This window comes from Clarias gariepinus, chromosome 19 (genome assembly GCF_024256425.1).
Source record: "Clarias gariepinus isolate MV-2021 ecotype Netherlands chromosome 19, CGAR_prim_01v2, whole genome shotgun sequence".
Classification (NCBI taxonomy): Eukaryota; Metazoa; Chordata; class Actinopteri; order Siluriformes; family Clariidae; genus Clarias; species Clarias gariepinus.
In genome coordinates this window covers 27417501-27429135 of record NC_071118.1, presented here as the reverse complement: position 1 = coordinate 27429135, position 11635 = coordinate 27417501, and the positions used below count along the sequence as shown (strand labels likewise).

Here is an 11635-nt window from a genome sequence, read left to right as displayed (position 1 = left end):
CTGTTGGTGGATTGTAGATCTTGTAGCCGTCTTTGATCATCGCATGAATATCAAATCAAGACCAGATACGTATTTAGGGTTCATTAGCAGTTTTAGCTGGAAATCGTTTAAAACATTTATTAAACTTTAGCTAGCAAGTTATGTTTTTTTTCAGAAATACAATCTAGTAAAATTGAAATTTTGTGGATTTTTTTTTTTTTTTTGCTTAGTTTTTTTTTTTTTTCAGAAAAACTTTCAACTTTTTTGTTGCAAAGTTGATAAACTAACAAACGTTTGTAAATGTAAAAAGTTTGGCATCTATTGTAAAGGTTAAAGCTTGGAACACAACTATTACCTTTTTTAAAATTAAAATACATGCACGCACAAACACACACACACACACACACACAAACACACAAACACACAAACACACAAACATTTGTCGAAAAAGATTCTTTTGTACCTTCATTTATTCTGAGCTAGTATCTACAGCACATGGTATATGACTGTGTGTGTGTGTGTGTGTGTGTGTGTGTGTGTGTGTATTAACAACACACGCTAAGTCCAAGGCCCAGAGAAGAACAGCTACTTTGATAAATAGCAATACAGCATCTCAACAACACGCTAGCGAATATTCCACGATAACGCAAAAAACGACTCACGGCTAGACGAGACACATACAAAATAATGAAACTTTTTTTTAAACAAACAAACAAACAAATAAGCGTCGGGCGTCTTCCTGGTGATGTACGAATCAACAATACGTGATAATGATTATGTTCATCCACTAGACACTTTCAGTGATACATCAGACCAGGACTCAAGGCCACTTCCACATGGCAGGAAAAGGGGTGGGGTTAATTTATAAGGAGCAAGCCAGAGGGGGTGGGGTTTGCCGACTACAACGAATAGGAAGTGGTCCGACAAGATAACGAGGGGGATGCAGGAAGTGGTAAGATTTGTTGACTATGCAAAAACAGGAAGTCGCAAATATGTTAACTTTGCCAAAGCAGGGAGCGCCAAATCTGTCAACTATACCAAAACAGGAAGTGAGAAATCTGTTAAATATGCCAAAGCAGAAAATGGTCAGATTTGTGGTTCGTGTAAAAACTGGAAGTGACAATTTAATTAGTTCCTGTTATTATAATGTTCTAGCAGAAAACATGGCAAAGAAAATGAGGCCTGCCATGCGAACGATAAACAAAACAGGACGTTTCGAAGCAGGAAAGAGTTCGATAATTCTTAACACTACGCCTATGCAGAAAGTGGCTCTGGTCCATTTTGGTCCGGTTAAAATGTGAGAAAAGTTTCAGTACCTCATGCAGGAACAGTTTTCGGAGATCACACACAGATCACAGGGTTACAAGGGTTAGACAGAAGCCGGAGCACAGGGGCCCTGTGGAGATCAGGTTATGTGCCAGGAAAACATTCGGTTCTCTTTTGCGATGTGCAAACGAAGTTAAAACTCCCGTCGATCCCTTCCAAAGTCCCCTGTTGACCTTTTGACCCCCCTTCACAACTTGAGACGACAACAACAATTTCCCGAAATCCTTCATTCTCTATCAAGTACCGGACAGACAAGGACATTTAAAAGTGGTTTAAATAAAAAGGGCAATGGAGGGGAAAAAAAAACAGCAATGTAAACACACTAAAATGCCTCCTCTCGGAGGTCCGGGTCCGGGTTCCGTTCTGCTCGGAGGTACGCGGTCCTGAAGTTCTCGACGTGAGCCTGAGCTCGGTGCTGGTTTGAGCTTCCTCACACCATGAAGCGGTGCTCTTTGCCGTCGTGGGCCATCAGAATGACGTTGCGGTTGGAGGTCCAGATGAGACGAGCCAGTTTGAGGGAGTTCTGAGAGCCGGGAGATGCCGGCTGCACCGGGGGGACCTGGTAGGTCTTGATGCAGCGCAGCTGAGGGGCGGAGTTTAGCATTCCTATACTGCCCAAGAGTGAGGTGTTCATCTGAGGAAAACACACACACACACACACACACACACACACACACACACACACAGACACACACACCGAGAAAGTCAAGACTTGGTTTAGATAAAGATAACATAATACATTAAGAACTGAAGAGTGAGAAGGAAAGTCAGTGAGTGAGTCAGTAATTAACCCAGTAATTAAATAACTACATAAGTACATGAGTCAGTAACTAAACCAGTGAGTCAGTCATCATCAGGTCAGTTGGTAATGAATTCAGTCAGTACGCGAGTCAGTAAGTAGGTCAGTCAGTAATAAACTCGTGTGACTCGGAAGTAGGTTAGACAGTGATTTAGTCAGTAAATATGTCAGTAGTTTAATTACTGAGACAGTAAATTTAACTAAATTAATCAGTAATTAATTGAGAAAATCAGTAAATAAGTCAGTAAAACAGTCGGTAAATAGAAGGTCAGTAAGTAGGTTAGTCGGTAATTATGTCAGTAATTGAACCAATACATAGGTTAATCAATAGACAAGTCAGCATTCAGTCAATAAGTGGAACAGTCAGCAATTAGGTCAGTAATTCGGTTAGTGAGTAAGTGAGTCAGTGAGTGAGTCAGTCTGTAATTAGGTCAGTAAGTAGATTAGTGAATAAATGAGTCAGTAATTAAGTCGGTCTATGAGTTAGTCAGTAGGTGGGTCTGTAAGTGAGCCAGTAAATAGTTTAGTCAAAACACAAGTTATTATGTCAGTAAGTGGTTTAGTCTGTAATTAACTCAGCATGTGAGTCAGTAACTAAGTTTCCAAATAAGTGAGTCAGTAAGTAGGTTGGTCAGTAATTAAGAAAATGAATACAAAAAGAAAGAAATAAATAAATATTAAAAACAAATAAACAATTGAGAATAATATAGCACAACAACTTGGGTTAAAATACTTAAGTACAAAAAATGTGTGTGTGTGTTTGTGTTACAAGAAGGTCCACAATCCTAAACCCAGAGGAGGCACTAAGAGTCATTGATCTGAACATGAGCAGGTGTTAGAAAAAGCAGAAAACACACACATACACAGAGAGAGAGAGAGAGAGAGAGAGAGAGAGAGACAGGGCTTGTCTGGCCAGAGTCAGTTAGTCTACAAACACATGCAAAACACTGAGAGGCAAAGACATACTGTAACCACACACACACACACACACACACACACACACACACTTCAGACGGACACAGACTGCAGACGATCTGTCGCCTTCAATGAAACACAGAGAGAGAGAGAGGAGACGGAGATCGACGCCTGGAAACACATAAGCTCCAAGTGCGTGCGTCTGTGTGTGCGTGCGTCTGTGTGTGCGTGAGTGTATGTGCGTGAGTGTGTGTCCCGAGTTAAAGCTCGGTGTCTCCTTACCTGCCAGAAGCAGATGTGGCTGTCGGCGTTGGAGTAGGTGGCCAGGTAGCGTCCGTCCGGAGCGAAGGACACGGCCGTGATCGGGCCCTTATGACCGTGGATGTGCTAAGGAGAAGAAACACGCGATCCGTTATAGACACCTGCGACTCATTACACACTAACATGGACTTTACTATTAATACATACAGGAAAAAGTACATGTGTGTATGCACACGACTCTAGCTACTGCTTCTAGTGTGCATAAGTAAGTGCCCCCAAGGGTGACAGAACAGTTTTCTGCTTCTTTAATTTTTAATTGTAAGAATATTTTTCAGATGAAGTGATAATAACACACGATCCTGTACGAGGTGAAGGTTTCCCTCCATCCCAACTACCTTCTTTACAGTATACAGCATATAATCACCACGGCGAGAGATTTTTCTAGTACGCTATTGTATCCAGGTCACTGACAACAAACAACATTAAAGCAAAAAGTATTATCATTTTGAAGAATCAAATGTAAACAACAAAAACAAGTAAACAAAAATGTTTAATTTAATGTATTTTTGTTTTCCATTAAAAAAAAAAAAAAAACACATTTGGTTACATTTTGTGACCAAATTCAAATGACGTCTCAAATAAAGTTGGCTTACTGTATAATGCAATTATGTTTAAAACAAAGTTTTCTATTTGTTTACTATTCGATTTCTTCTCCTTTATAATTTAACTTATAACTTAAAGCGTCCTGAACCACTGGAGCAATTTTTCCTGACATTCACAATTGATTATCTATGGATCAGTCCGGTGGTTTTCCCGACCTGCTGCTCCTATAGACTTCGACGCCGTGGCCAGTTTGTAACAATAGTAGATCTCAGGACTTTAACTGATTGCCAAGTGAAATACATCCCAATAAACAGGTTTTAAATTTGCATGTTTTCATTGAAATAATAATAATAATAATAATAATAATAATGTAAAAAACGTGTTCTTTTTGAAACGCAGCAACAGAGTCCATCCTCTTCAATCAAATAATTTAAAAATCTATAGTGGAGAGCCTTTAAATTTTAAACTACTACTGTAATTTTTCCAGATTTGAGCAAAATCACACAAAATGCTCATCTAACACTTTCTCCAAGTCTCCCGAGGCTAACCATGCCACAAAAGGAAAGATAAACTGAATATTTTTGGACATTCGATTAACACTACACCTGGAGTGATATGAGGACAAACAACAGCCTAACCCTCTGACTCTTTTTAACTCGTCTAAACTTCGTTTTTCTCTTAACTTTGTCAGTAATAAACATTAAATCTGGTAAACAGAATACACAGATTAATGAACGACTATCTGCGTTCTTTTGTTCCACGTCCCTTTAAGAAAGTGCATTTTTTCTAGCCAATCAGACTGCAGGAAGCAGGACCTTCTTAAAAAAATAAGAAAAACAAGAAAAAAAATGGTGCCCAGAAGTCAAGCCACAAGCGGGGTTATACAAATTACTCAACTCTTAACACTTTTCCCCTTCTTGCCTGTAATAATGACATACCAGGTGGTAACTTGAGTGGCATGATCAAATACATTTATGGGGAAAAAAATGGAAATAAAAGGGTAAAGGGGATATTTTGTTTGTGTATAGTCTCACACACACACACTCCAGACCAATCAGGATGTCCAAAAAGGATGGAAAAAAAAATTGCACTGTACATGACCTTTAAGGACAAAGTAAAAATTTGAGACTTTAGAGGCGGGCCTAAGACAGATATGCATTCATCTGACACGCCCACACAAAATGATTTATTGCATTCACATACAAAAGGTGAAAAAAATAAAACAATTAAAGAAATAATTTTTAAGGATGGAATTTTTTATTTTAATTCATGGCTTATGATGTTTAACGTTTGAAACATGAAACCGAAACATATGTTTAGATCCTAGTGGCAAGCAGATCAAGTTAATCCACCAGGACATGTAAGAGAGGTTTGTTCAGGTAATTGGAGGAAGTTTAGCTTACAGTCACACACACACACACACACACACACACACACACACACACACACACACACACACACACACACACACTTCTCAGTCTAAGACTTGTTGACAGCTTCTGGGCTGAGATCAATAAGAGACGAAGATGCTCTTCGTTTTCCGTTTCTCATCCCCACCTGTGTGTGTGTGTGTGTGTGTGTGTGTGTGTGTGTGTGTGTGTGTGTGTAACAAAATCAAGAGTAAACAGATCAGGAAAAAAAGGGATAATGTCCGCAAACAAAGCCAACAAACATGGTACTGTAGATACTGGTGATCACACTCACACACACACACACACACACACACACACACAAACACACACACACACAAACACACACACACACACACACACACACACACACTTGATTGACCTTCAGCTTAGTTTACAGAAACACATTTCTCACCACTGCTCCATGTTAATGCAAGTGCACTACCACCATCACCAACCTCGACATCATCACCACCACCATCAACAACATTATCACCACCACCATCAACAACATTATCACCACCACCACCATCAACATCACCAACGTCAATACCAGCATCACCAGCGTCAACACCACCATCACCAGCGTCAACACCACCATCACCAGCGTCAACACCACCATCACCAGCGTCAACACCATCATCACCAGCGTCAACACCATCATCACCAGCGTCAACACCATCATCACCAGCGTCAACACCATTATCACCAGCGTCAACACCATCATCACCAACGTCAACACCATCATCACCAGCGTCAACACCATTATCACCAGCGTCAACACCATCATTAGCAACACCATCACCAACGTCAACACCATCATCACCAGCGTCAACACCATCATTAGCAACACCATCACCAACGTCAACACCATCATCGTCAACAACAACATCATCACCAACGTCAACACCATCATTAGCAATACCATCACCAACGTGAACAACACCATCATCACCAGCGTGAACAACACCATCATCACCAACGTCAACACCATCATCACCAACGTCAACACCATCATTAGCAACACCATCACCATTGTCAACACCATCATCAACGTCAACAACACCATCATCACCAACGTCAACACCATCATCACCAACGTCAACAACACCATCATCACCAAAACCATCACCACCAACACCATAACCATCCCCAACACCATTACCACCACTATCTCAAAGACCAACAAAATTAACACCATAATCTACAAGACCAACAAAATTACCACCATCATCTCCAACACCACCATCATCTCCAACACCACCATCATCACCATCACCACTGACACCAACACCAACAAATGAAGTTCGGGACAAAATAAACTAGCTAGTGACAGTCTCAGATATGGGATCATGCCTTCTAATCTGGAGGAGCCGAAGAAGCAAAATTGGCTGTGCTCTCATGATGGGAGGGGCAAAGTTCTCCTCTGTCAATCAAGAGTGTCTATGAGGTCATGTACGAGGATGAGAATGGGTTACATGACTACGCATGAGCAGCACATTGAAAGAGCTTTGGTAACTGGCTTTACATGTCTCAGAACAAACACTTGATCATTCTCAATCCTCCCTGGTTGGTGCTTAAATTAGGGGAAAGAAGGGAGAAAATGCCATTAAAAAATGTTAATTCAGGAAACACATAAATGTATTAAGATATTAACACAAACCAGCATGTTGTCTATCTGTTCTTCCATTTCCTCATTTCCTTCTTTCTCTCTTCACTAAGAAACCTACTCCACCTCTCTCCCAATAATTGAACTCCTCTTTACTTTGCCTCCGAGCATATCGACTTCCTGCAAAGCGCTAACGCTAGCGCTAGCTGGGCCCGATCCGGGTAGCAGGTGTTTTTTTTTTTTTTTTTCACGCGGTTTGGATTTAGCCTTGTAGACAGTGCACGAGAGAGTTTAAAACGGATTTGTGTATTATCAGAGGGCTGCAGGTTCTCAGTGAGGTCTGACTCGGAGAGGTTCGACAATCGCTCCGGGGCATGAACATCATCACATCACCGAACGCCGAGTGCGATCCCGAAGCCTCACAGTTCACTTCATAACCGTGTTCTGTTCGCTACTGCCATGATGCTGATTTATTTTTTATGAGACGGGTATGAAGTTCTAAAAATCGTATTAGAACCTATTCCCACAACTGCTCGAGCGGCACGTCGGAAGCGTTCCTCAAACGGTTCTTCGGTCGGATAAAGAGGTTAGGCTACCTTACCTGTAGAGATCTAAACACAGAACAGGTTTGGATCAAGGGACTAAAATATCTTGTAATGTTAAAAGACCTTTCTACACAACATACACAATAGATCGATCAGCCGACTGACGGCAAAATATCATTGCTGCACTAGGAAGAGAAAAAGGGTGAAAAGTATTTCTGTCTTTTGTTAAGTAAAAAAGAAACAACATATATTTGCTAATTTAAAAAATTTTTTAATAAAAGTAATCATGATGCTTTCGATATGGAAGAAATTTTTGTTGTCAGTGTTTTGTGACAATTTATCACGGTATTGATTTTATATCATAATATCATTTTGCCCAGGCCTGGATTTAATAAAAGTCATAAAAAAAACCCACAAACACAAACCTGCTCCTAATGATGAACCTTTCTTAACCTTTTATACAATTTACTCCCATCTTTGTTTTAAATATTTCAGCGAATTTATTTACATTACTTTTATTCTACATCTGATGATGAAAGCTTCTCCCTGAATAAACACAATCCTGTGCTGGAGTTTACAAAAAATAAATAAAAATAGTTTGTTTATTCCTCCGCTCGAATAATTGACGAGCCGTTTCAGTTACAGCTCCATTACAAACGACGCACTCCAGCATTTCTTCAGCTTTCATCATCAGCCCCGGAGTGCTTCATCTTCATCATAATGCCGTAACATCAGGCTTCATCAGAAAGCGCCGGCTCTTTAATCGGCGAGTCTTTCACACACGCGCCGCCGCAGAGATCGAGATCTTATATATCCGTCAAATCAATCTCGCGGCGCTCTGAGACGCGTCGCCGATTACGGGCGGATCTTGCTTCCTGATCCGATCAGCCCCTGACGTGTTTGTCATCTCTGCTCTAACACTGAATCCCAGCGTGCCGCTCGGAGGAGGACGATGCGCGCGGGCCGCGTAACGCAATAACCCTCCCTACCTGTCATCCTGAAACCGCTCTGAAATGCCCTGGTAATGGAGGGAGATGAGATTAGCCGGCACGCGTGACGGCCTAGAGACGAGTAAGATAAAGTAATCTCTTACAATTAAAGTGTAAATGAAATGAAACCTCCATCATCTCAACCTCATGATGAGAAGGAAACTTAATTTTTCTTTTGTTTTCTACATTTTGAACCTCGACTGGATGAGAGGAGGAATGTGGGGGACGGGCGCAGATATTGAGCTGTCACGTCAGGTGACGGAGTGACGCTTCATTACAGCCATGATTTTAAAGTCTTAAAAATCTATAAGCAAAGATTTAATGTTTTATGGTCCCCCACCTCCTGCTAGGGACACTGTGGCGTTTTTCCCATCTCATAAAGAATGTTGTGTGTGCGCGCGTGTATGTGTGTGTTTTAGTTTTAATCCATCATGGAGCGGTGAAGCAGGACAAAGCCATTTAGGGTGCTTTTACCTTGATGCTACCCGGGGAGCTGCACAGGAAGTGTGTAAACTATACCAGATTAAGGATGTTGTGTGTATATAACAGTATATAGATGTGTTTTTGTTTAAGTAAAAAAATTAATGGTTAAATATTTAACTTTGCCATTTAACAAAAACTTATTTTGTTTTTGTTGGGTGCAATTATGTCCTGCCATGGTGACCTCCTCATGGTGAGTTTTATGATGTTATGATGGAGATTAAAACTGTAAAGTTGTAAACATGTGAAGATTTAAAGGTTGTAAAGTTGAAAGGTGGTTAAGATGTAAAGTTTTCAGGTTGTAAAAAAGTGTAAAGATGGTTGCATGGTTATAAAGATGTAAAATATGTAAAGATGTAATTGGAAAGACGTAAAGATGTAAAGATGTAAAGATGTAAAATGTGTAAAGATGAAAAAGTTGTAAAAGTTTTAAAAGATGCAAAAGTTGTAAAATTGAAAAGATGTAAAAGTTGAAACATTTCTGAAGACGTAAAAGTTGTAAAGATATAGAGATGTAAAAGATGGTAAGTTGTAAAATTTATAAAGATGTAAAAGTTGTCAACTTTGTAAAGACGTTAAAAAATTTACAGTTTTAAAGATGTAAATTTCAGGGTTTTAGGGTCTACTTCAGCACGTTAGGACGGTTGGGATGAGGGTCCAGCGAGTGTGACGTCATTAAAATAATCCCAAAATCGTCATTAACTTCCTGTCGACTGTTACCCTCAGTATGACATCATTTAGCATGACGTCGTATCAGATGCTGTACCACAGTCATTGTGTACGGGACTGGCTTGATGTCTGATATCAATATCTATCACCTTGTTATGGTGTGGAGCTGACATCAAAAGTTTGTGCACCCTAGTTCCATGTGGAATGACGAAGCTAACAAATGTGCAAATCTTTCAGGTCACTGTGTGTGTGTGTGTGTGTAGGTCTTGTGAGACAAGAGAACCTTCTACAGTTAGTGTGCTTGTGATCTCATGCCTGTGTGTCTGTGCATCTGTGTGTGTGTGTGTGTGTGTGTGTGTGTGCGAGATGACTTTAGAGGAGAATCAGAATCTGGGCTAAAGATTTAAAGGATAAGCTGGAGGCGGTGTGTGTGACACTGCGCTGGTGGCCGAGACTCCAGGGGCCCAATTAGACTCGACTCACGTCAGCTTCCAGCTCAACCTTTTATCTGTCTGACTCTCTTATTCTGTCCGTTTCTCAGTCTGTCTCTCTCTCGTCCTCTCAAATTATCTCTAAGTTTGATGTCCCTCAGTCTTTTCCATTCTGCCTGATCACATCCTCTCTCTTATTCTGTCTTTCATTTTGTCTGTTTCACGTTGTCCTTCATTGTCTGTCTGTCTCTCCTTCTGTCTCACATCCTCTCTCACTCTGTCTGATATATTGGTTGTCTCACATTCTCTCACACATTCTTTCTCTTATTTTATTCCATATTCAGTCTCACATTGTCGTATGTCCCCTCTCCTATTCTGTCTCAATATCTCACTCACTCAATGTCGGAGTAACGGAGTCGGAGTCCCTCATGCTCTCACGTTCTCCATCTCATTCACTCTCATTCTGCCCGACTGTCTTTCGGTCTGTCTTTCTCCCTCTCTCATTATCGGTCTCACATTCTCTCCCTCATTCTGCCTGCCTTGCTCCCCTTCCTCTCTTATTTTTTGTCAACCATTGTCCCTTTTTTATCTTCTCTCTCTCTCTCTCTCTCTCCCCATCTCTCTGGGACTTACAAAAAATAAAAGCAGTAACAAAATCAAGTAAATAAAAATAATTATATAGCATCAATCAACTGTGACAGAAAAGGAGGAAAATCTCTTACGCACGCACACACACACACACACACACAAACACGTAGTGTTAATTAGTGTGTGAGCGCTGCCGGATGTTAAAGGAGGTTGCTGTTGTGAGACCGACTCTGTCCACTTCATGGATCAAAGACACAACAGATGGTTAAGCAGACGCAAAACACACACACACGCACACACACACACACACACACACACACACACACACACACACACACACACACCTACTTCACCCATCTCTTCCATTAACTCAGGGAATTCTCTCACACACACACTTTGCTATAGTTTTTTTTTATGTAAACATAAGGATGAACACAGGACAGTGTGTAGTGTTTTTATCTTTTCAGAGTTACCCTGAGGAACGCTCCTGTCCTTTATCATAAACACTCGCTCACACTCTCCCACAACCGCTAGCCGGCTGGCTAATTGATTAGCCTGGTTCCCAGTAGCGGCGAGGATTCTTCTGGTGTCGGCGGATCCAGTTGCCTAGCAACAGTGAAGGGTTCTCTTAACTTTCCCCACTCGAATGTAAAGTGTGCGGTGTGTGTGTGTGTGTGTGTGTGTGTGTGTGTATAACTGACGAGCCTGTGAGAGCAGCATTAAGGCCAGGGGCTGAGGGGACTGAGGGCAAGTGAACGCAGCACGCCTCGCACTCAATAACGTGCACCGCTCTGCGCGCTCTTCCTGCGCTCCACCCGTGCGTGTTCTGGCGTCTCGGAGATGAGAGTATTATGGGATGTGAATATGTGCGGACGGCTCGGTTTCCCCAGACGGCGATTTGAGGATGATTTGATCTTTAGGACTGTAAACAAGCTAAAATCAATCCTTCAATCAATTCTGCTGTGGGCCTGAATCTAACTGTCTGTCGGTGCTCTCTCTCTCTCTCACACACACACACACACACACACGCGC

The 11635-nt window shown here is 41.2% G+C and overlaps 1 protein-coding gene across 1 annotated transcript in view; it reads right to left on the bottom strand.

The window, feature by feature from the left end:
- Positions 1 to 433: 433 nt before the first annotated feature.
- Positions 434 to 11635, bottom strand: part of LOC128507531 (WD repeat-containing protein 7) — a 130895-nt gene continuing 119693 nt past the window's right edge. Inside the window, exons 27-28 of the mRNA XM_053478520.1 lie at positions 3302 to 3406; positions 434 to 1939 (exon numbers count right to left, since the gene is read on the bottom strand). Of these exons, the coding sequence (XP_053334495.1) occupies positions 1736 to 1939; positions 3302 to 3406 (309 nt within the window). The 3' untranslated portion in view covers positions 434 to 1735. The remainder of the gene's footprint in view (positions 1940 to 3301; positions 3407 to 11635) is intronic.